Source organism: Poeciliopsis prolifica, unplaced genomic scaffold, assembly GCF_027474105.1.
Source record: "Poeciliopsis prolifica strain line A6 unplaced genomic scaffold, Auburn_PproV2 SCAFFOLD020, whole genome shotgun sequence".
NCBI lineage: Eukaryota > Metazoa > Chordata > Actinopteri > Cyprinodontiformes > Poeciliidae > Poeciliopsis > Poeciliopsis prolifica.
Genome location: NW_026562395.1, coordinates 6,053,688 through 6,062,633, shown reverse-complemented (window position 1 = coordinate 6,062,633; position 8,946 = coordinate 6,053,688). Strand labels below are relative to the sequence as shown.

At 41.3% G+C, this 8,946-nt stretch overlaps 1 protein-coding gene across 1 annotated transcript; it reads left to right on the top strand.

Moving 5' to 3' along the window:
- Window positions 1–387: 387 nt before the first annotated feature.
- On the top strand, window positions 388–2,807 carry LOC129369248 (alpha-1-antitrypsin homolog). The gene is made up of 5 exons (XM_055044663.1): window positions 388–488; window positions 687–1,289; window positions 1,568–1,838; window positions 1,967–2,114; window positions 2,191–2,807. Exons 1-5 carry the CDS (start codon window positions 452–454, stop codon window positions 2,380–2,382), a joined length of 1,251 nt encoding a protein of 416 aa, XP_054900638.1. The 5' UTR covers window positions 388–451; the 3' UTR covers window positions 2,383–2,807.
- Window positions 2,808–8,946: the final 6,139 nt, after the last annotated feature.

Sequence of the window (8,946 nt, the reverse complement as noted above, 5' to 3'; positions counted from 1 at the left end):
TTTTTGTCCCTATCTGATCTTTTATGCCGTTTCTTAAATGCACATTAAGCTGAAATAATGTCAGGTCTTTTCCTTGGCTTTCAGTTGTTTTCTTCAACAGTGTTGTTGTTTTGCTGTTGTTGCATATTCTTCCAGCTTAAAACATAATGTCGTCTTCCTAAGGAATAATGGATCACTTCTGGCAAAACATGACTTTGGCCTTTGTTGTCGGAAGTTGTTAAAACCTCAAAATGGAGAGAAAGAAAACATTGAGGCCCCTAAAAATATCTGTGTATTTCAGTGAGGACACATTGTGAGTCTCTTATCTTTTATGTGCTGAGTGGGGTCTGTTGCATCAGTGGAGTGGACTGTTCAGATATCAAAGGACAGAGACCAAGGGAGGATGATTCCTGGTTAATCTTTGACCAAACTGTCAGCTGATTCTCTGAGCTTCTCTATAAAAACGGGGAATATGCTACAAGCCTTCTGCTGCAAAGAGGATAGTGAAGGTAAGTCACTTTATGGAGATCAGCAGTACAACCGGTTTAATCTTAAAAGCAAATTTCAGTAAAAGAAATGGCTTTGGGTGCTCGTTTTAGCTGTAGGACGGTGGAGTCAATTACTCTGCTGATTGTTTTAATGTTGCTTCTCGGAAACAGTTTTGCTCTTCTGTGTGTAACATAGCTGACTTGTTTTCTTCTCGCTAGGCTCCGAGATGCGTAGTATCTTTGCTATTTGCGCTCTGACAGCCCTGCTGCTGGTTGCGGCCCGAGCCGACCACCACCACCACCATGGATCCACGAAATGCCACGCCATTTCCCCACACAACGCCGACTTCGCCTTTGCCATTTACAGAAACATAAATGGTAGAACCGCTCCCGGAAAAAACATCTTCATGTCGCCCCTGGGCCTCTCCTCCGCTCTGTCCATGCTGTCCACAGGAGCCCGTGGCAAGACCCAGGCCCAGCTGTTCTCCGGCCTGGGCTACGCCGACTTAGACCAAGCACAGGTCGATGAGGCCTACAGCCATCTTTTCCAAATGCTTGGCCAAAGCCAGCAGGAGCAGAAGCTGGACATTGGCAACTCTGTGGCGGTGCGCACCGGTTTCAATCCTCTGCAGACGTACCTGACGCAAATTCAGAATCACTACGCTGGCGAGGTCTTCAGCGTTGACTTCGCCAACCCCTCTGAAGCTGTGGGTCAGATCAACAGACACATCGCCACAAAAACCCAAGACAAGATCAAGGACATTGTGAAGAATTTGGACCCTTCAACGGCTATGGTGCTGCTCAACTATGTCTACTTCAGAGGTAAGCCTACAAAACAGTCCTCAATCGATTGATATATTTTAAGAGAAGAACCACTGGAGAAAATCCATCCATCCATTATCTCCACCTGCTAACCATTGAAGGGTTGCAGGCGGGCTGGTGAATATCTCCAGCAGTCACTGGGCAAAAGGCAAGGTACACATACAGGTATCAACCATAAATAGCCATACCTGACAGCAACCTAAGCAACCAAATACACAGGCTCGCAATCATTCTATAATGTTTGTATTGCTCTCATTTTCCTTTGTTGCGTCACACAGGACAGTGGGAGAGGCCCTTCGACAAAAACCTAACAGAGAAGGCGGAGTTCCATGTGGATGAAAACAGCAAAGTTGAGGTGGACATGATGAAGAAGATGGGACGTTTCGATTACTATCAGGACCAAGACAACCACAGCACCATCGTCTTACTGCCCTACAAGGGCAACACATCCATGTTGATTGTTCTGCCTGATAAAAACAAAATGGATGTGGTTGAGGGCTTCATCAACAAGGACTACTTGAGGCACTGGCACGACAGTCTCTACAAGAAGTAAGAGGGAGATCAGCTCCGCTTGTTTTTCTTAGAAAGGTGAACCATGGTGTTAAGGAACATCACGGCACAGTGGATGATGTGTCCGCAGGCAAGTGTTGCATAATTCAAGATCTTTTGTTCTACAGCAACCTGAACCTCTTCATGCCAAAATTCTCCATCTCCGTTGAAACACCGATGGATGAGCCTCTAAAGGAAATGGGAATAACGGAGGCCTACAGCGACATGGCTGATTTCTCTGGCATATCCGAAGACATCAAGCTTAAAGTCTCAAAGGTAGATTGTCGTCCGCATCTGACCAGCTTTTAAATCGCAGCAAAGTATTGACTGTTTCCTGTCCCCGTCCCTGCAGATCTCTCACCAAGCCGTGCTGAGTGTGGATGAAACGGGCACGGAAGCAGCCGCCGCCACCACCATCGAAATCATGCCGATGAGCCTCCCCGTCGACGTGAGGCTCAACCGACCCTTCCTGGTCTTCATCCTGGAGCACTCGACGAGGAGCATCATCTTCGCTGGCAAGATCAACAACCCAACGGCTGCGTAGAGACTCTTGTGGCACGTAGGGCCGCCACACGCGTAACGAGTTTCAGCGGCTTCGGCGCATTTATCCGAGTTTCAAAACGCAGATTATGACTTCACGATATTAAGTGGATCGAATAAATGGCAATTGAAGGGGTGTGAATGAGGCATTAGACCTATCTGCAAGGAACAGGAATGTGCTCCCATTAATCCATCTGTCACCATGAAACATTTGGTATCATTTGTCATCTGCCTCGGCTGATAAATGTCTTTCACCCGTCTTGGTCGATCATTCTCTCATTGACTGTTTGAAGAGACGAACTAATGACTAAAACATCTGTCAATGCAGCATCAGCACCATCCGCTAACACATTAAACGACTTGTTATCGCTGTGCTGCTGTTTCAACTGGGCTCAATGTGAACTGAAATAAAAACCTAGTCACAGACAACTGAAATTTTGCGTTTTTCTTGCTGCTTTATTGCTTTCCATCAAGCGCTGTGTAGTCCTGGGAATTGGGAGGAAAGTGGATTTTTCCTGGGGACCAAAATGGAGCGCAGACAAAGTTTCACTGTGGCCAATGTACCATCTTATTTGTGAGAGTGTGGACAAAGATTTATTGACCTCCCCTTTATCCACCACTCCGTCAACCAGAGAGGAGATGCTGTCTGATAAACAAACGTGGCTAAGCAAAAAGACAAGAACAAATGGGTGTACACCGTTTGTCCATGTGTCCATTGCCTTGTATTTATTTTTGCATGGTCAAGCATGTGTGCACACAAACTGCCTGCTGATGGGAGATCATCTGTTAAAATCTGTCTGACAGGCACACCACATTCCTCACTCATTGGCATTAACATTATGAATTAACATTCAAAATAGTCAAATTGAAAAAGATAAATAAATAAATGTATAAATTAAACTACTGCACTGGAAAAATTATTATTTTAAGGCTTTTCACATAATATTAATAGAGATAGAAGTATAGGTGGTGGATATTGTTCAATTGATGCAAAAAGTGTAAAGCTGTTTAAAATTCTAGGTTTTTGCGATGTCAAAAAACCCCAGAGTTATAATTATCTTGTACCTTTAATCCGGAAAGTAAATTTGTATAAAGCAAAAAAAAAAAAAAAAAAAAGCAAAACGAAGCTGCAAAAAGCCAGCTGGGAGTGTGAACAATGTCACACACTTTGTCGAAACCCCTTCTTTTCAGAGGTTTTGTGTCATCGACCCGATTCGGAGCAATAAGACAGGAAGTGGACAGAGAGAGACGGACAAGGTTGTTAACGTCGGCTGCTTGCCCTCGTCCCTGCTCAACGCATCACCTCAAATGTTGAAGCCGTTTTGATTTAACTTCTTTGATTGGATTTTCTCAACATCCAGTATCTTGACTGTTGATTATTTGGTCACTCATCCCTCCAGAGGTTCTCCGAATACATAAGAGTTTGAGGAAATACATTGTCCTGAGAGCTCTTCAGGATACCAAACAGATTTCTGTGATTTTGAACCAGAGTCGCTTGTTTACAGCAGAGGCGCGACGTTTCCGATCGCCAAATATTGTTCCAGTTGTTTTCAGCGCGAACTGTGACGCCACCTGTGGACATCTGTGCTAAAAAAAAATGTCTCCTTTTGACGGAAGAACGACTATAAAAATATACAACATGCACATGGATTATTACACTTTGCAAAATATGTCACAATGGACAAAACCTAAACTTTAATCACATCCACCAAGACATTTCAACAACATTTGAATTCTTTTCTTCAGTTCTCTTGAAAAACTGGGTTTGGCTCATTCCTGAGAGAAGTTCAGTATTTTTCCATCTTAAATCTTTCCACTAGTCAAAGAAATCAGCAATCCCTTCACTTTGCCCATTGAGTAAGAGATTTCGAGCGGAGTCAGCAGAGGCAGTGTGCGTAACCTGATGGCCATCAGCCTCACATGACTCTTTGCCCTTTGACCTGTCAATAGAAGGGATACTGCTGGCCCTTTACACAACCGCTACACTCCTGTGTTAGGATGCACACACACCTTTCTGGAAACAGAACTTAAATAATAATAATAAAAAAATCAGTGTGTGTTTTTTTTGGGTTTCTTTGTGTGTGTTTTTTAGATTTTAAAGGGAAAATTTGGAATTCAGTAAGAATCAAGTATCAGTCTCATCCATGAGAATGCTTTTCAGAAATTGAACCTGCTAAAGCTAGTGTAGCAAAACGTCAAACTGCTGGGTCCTATTTTCTACCTCACGCTACTGTGGAGACAGCAAAAGATGGAAAGTGATGGATTATTTTTTCTTCATTTTATATTTAAATCCACTTTGTCCGTTGAGCTACTGCGAGATGGAACCGCATTGTGCAAATAGAGCCGCTCTTTCTGAGCGGCTGCTTGTCTTTGTTGCTTTTTGACTTGGAAATCAAAACTCACGTCATCCAGATACATTCACATATTTTAAACATTCTTTTTCTGTTCAGGTCCTTGAAACTGGGACTTGAACACAACAGTTTTGGGAGGTGTTGCGCATGCCTGCTCCGGTAAAACGTTAATGGTAAAAAAATTTTGCTATGGCTTATGGTTTTCTGTCAAGGTGGTTCAGAGCGAAGTCATGGGACAGGATTTCCACACGCTCAGCCAGATTGACTTCAATGTATTTCTGAATAATTTCAAACCTCAGTGCACAGCATTTTTATCTCATCGCTGTTATTACAGATATGAATCACAGTATTAATGGAGACGACAGATAGCCCTCTCAAACGCTTCAAACGGTTTTCCGATACCTATCACGATTCCCGAAACAGGAAGGAGTTGTTCGGACTGCTTTTTTCATTAAAACTGACCAGGTGTCTCACAAAGACAGAATTCTTTCTCCACCATTTTGTCTCACACATGACAGCAGGCAGAGGATTCGTTACCACAGCAACAGAACACAGCAGGCCAGAGCAGTTGATTAGGACTACAAAAACGCATCACTGTAGTTTTTACTATGGCAGAGCTCTGAAGACTGAGCTGGCCTTTAGAACTACTTGTGTTTGGGCATTTTATAACTGATTTTAACCAACCACACTGTTACGCATTCAATTAGTATGTCAATTTTAAATTAAGCTTAATAAAAATTTCAAAATAAAAGCCTTGACAATTTTTTACACAGCTCTTTTAATTGCTCTCTTTGGCATTATGTGACGTTTTTAACAAAACCACTGATACACTTTGGATTAATTTGGGAATTTAAAATGAAGCTTAATGGAAATTTCAAAATAAAAGGCTGAGAATTTTTACATCAGGTAATTGCTCTTTTGAGCATTATATAACTGATTTAACCCAATCACTGTTACTCATTGGATTAGTTTGGCCATTTAATATGAAGCTTACTGAAAATTTCAAAATAAAAGCCTCCATACTGATCTAAGGTGAGAGCATCGCCATAGGCAGTGCAATGATATTAGCTTGCATTATCTTTTTCTCTCAGGTTAGGGCACTGTCTTGCGCAGCAAGGCAGAGCATTAGCATTAGCCTTTTACCTTAAATAAGCTTTTAGCTATTTTTTTTCTACTTGTTAGCAATTTTTAGTACACTGAATGGAATAATGCCCCACATGCTACTGATAGTATTCACGCTAACATTAGCATTTTGGCTAATTTTGGTTTATACCCTCATTTTAACATACTGAAGTCCATGTTAGTGAACATTCTTGTGATTCCCCACATGATACTGTGTACTTTTTTAGCCAAGCTTGGCACTGATGCTAATTTTTAGAATCAGAACACTGGGTCCAAACCCAGCACACTTTGGCAGGACCTTGTTAAATTTCTTCAGGAATTTTCTAGTTAAAAACATTCTGCCCTCCGACTTCTTCCTGTTGTTTTTTTTCTTTGTGATTTGCATCGGTGGCAACATCCTGTTGTTGACCCCGTGACTCATGTGATGCGCATAAAGTGTTTCCGTAGCAGTTTTGTGGAATAAACTAACTTGTAGTAAAATTTAATACTGCCAAAAAACACCCCATCCTCGTGCCAAAACTTTTTATTGACATGTTTTTTGTAATTCCAATTTGAGGAATCTTATGATCAATGGAAACACAGTTCCTGTTGCTTTGTGTTAGATGCTCATTGTTTGCCACCATTTTATTGATTTTGCTTTGATCATCTGTAAAATAACTTCTTCAATACAAAGTGACGGTCCAAATTCACTTTCTGAACAGTCTGTCCAACTCCTCAAACTCGACATTCGTTGCTCCGAATAAATGTGTTATTTCCGAGCCCTGCGACTCTCCTGCTGGTGTTACTGAGCGTCTCGCTCAGATCTCTCTGCTCTGGTAGTTATCGACGCACGTGGCAGATCAAATATGTGGAAGGCGTGCAAATGAAGACAAGGTGTGACACATGGTGAAGTGGGCATCTATTATGCATTTCCTGTTGTGTTTGGGACGCATGCATGAGCCTTTAGCACCAGTTATTTCCCTCCGTTGCTCTCGTGGGAAGTGACGGTGGGTGGGTGAGACTGACTTGACAGGACAAAGATAAGAAAAGGATAAACTCGTGAGGCAGCCACGTTTTTTTGTCACCGTTTGTTCAGACAGTTGGAGCATGCGCCGCTGTGATCTAAAGAACGAAGAAATACATTCTGTTTGATCCCACGCCACATGCTATCATCATGAAGACTGTCGTTTTCCACGTGTTAACTATCGATGTTTTTTTTATTTTTTATGCATAATAAAACGGAATCATACTTTTCATTACAAAGGAGATTGAAGAACTCAGATGCAAAGCTCCTCACAATATCTGAACCTTACTATGTCGTCAAAATTAGCACCAGCACAGCAGTTGGGATCTTGAACCTCGTGAATATCACTGCATCTTAAATTTGTCGTTAGTATGTTTAAAGACAGTTGAAAGGGAGGCAACAACAGACCTCAGAAACATGCAAGTTTCTGCAGTGACGGGACGAGCCAGGTTCCTCCCATCAGTCATTGTGGTGTTCAGCTCACGTGTTACAGTCAGAACAGGCGGGGACAGCCACGACTGAAGGAGTTCAGTTCTGTTTGTTCAAAGCAGCAGTCGAAGTTCCAGATTAGAGTCCAAACTTTAGGAATGCGGCTCTCTCCTCCTCCAAAAGGCTCCACTTAGTAATATTGTATGCTATATTACTGTTTTATTTTTGTGTTTGTCTGATACACTCCATCTTGGCAGCTGGATTTATATGCGATAAGCCATTGACCTTTTACAATGGCTTGTAGTCGTGTAGATAAAAATAATGAATGTTTTTTTTTTTAACATTCTATTTTATTTAACATTATTACAATGGACATACAAATTATTTAAGATATGTAGCAACCAACCAAACTGTACTCTTTCTTGTGGTTAATATTAAATCTGAAACCTTCCAGAAGAATGTACTCTGATATGAAGATTTTCCACAAATGTATTGAAGGAGGGTTATCTCCCACCCAAATAAAATGTACAGTGTCCTTGTGTGGTTTTACAGATTAAAGAACCAGGTAATATTTTTAAAATATACATATAAAAACAAATGCAGGTTTTGTCACAGAATAATTGTATTGAATGTCAGATTCAACAGAAAGTGACATGGTGTGTATATCAGACGTGATTTGATTCAACACCTTGTAATTGGGCCTCTGTCTCTTTAAGAAGCTCCTGCTCTTTCCGATACTCCGCCTCCAGTAAGTCGTCACAATAACATTCCTCTATCAAGTGTTTACATTTGTCAGCGTGCCGGGCTTTTTTTTTTTACATAATACTCGTCTTTTAATATTTTCCTCAAATTACTTACAACAGTCTCTTTTTGCCACTCTTTAAGAATGTCATTACATTTCCTAATAGAGGCTGATCAAGATTGTAAGTTGTCCTTTTTACACTGATCATGTTACAGTACTGGCTCTAAACAACTTTTATTTAGCTGGACTGAAGGAGGCAAAAAAATGATTGTTTGGATTGTTGAGGTCGCAGATCTCTAGACAAAGCAGTGCCCTAGTGTGAAATTAAACATTTTCTCCACTTAAAACTGAAAAAAAAAAAAAAAAGTCAGTAGCCTTTCCCCCGAGACATAGTTGGTCAACAATATGTGCAAGGAACACATATTGCAATAGTTGTCACCTAAACATCAGAGCAGACTTGCATTTCCGGCCCTCTGTGTGTCTGAGTCATGGTATTTATTCAGTCGTGACCGAGCGGTCTCTCATAATCTACATCTGCATGTGCTTAATCAAGAGTGGCTCAATAAAACAAAGTGATGCTGATGGAGTGTTTCTTTCAACATCGGTTTGTGTTCAGACTGAGCTCCATGCGTAACCACACAGAAATACAGAGATTGTCACGGCGGTGACGCAGAACAATACAGCACATTGTTACATGTTACGCAATGATTGCAGGAGTTCATGCTATTGTTATGAGTATATGGTTTAGTGTAGCCTTCTCTAGGCGTGACGTATCATTTTAAATAAAGCCCCTTGTGAATATAGTCATGCTCCTTACGGTATGACTATCACATCATAACCAGCCGCTTCAATGGGTTTTAATGGGATCTTGTGTGATTGAGAAACACACAAAATCCCATAAGCAGATTATGAAACAATATC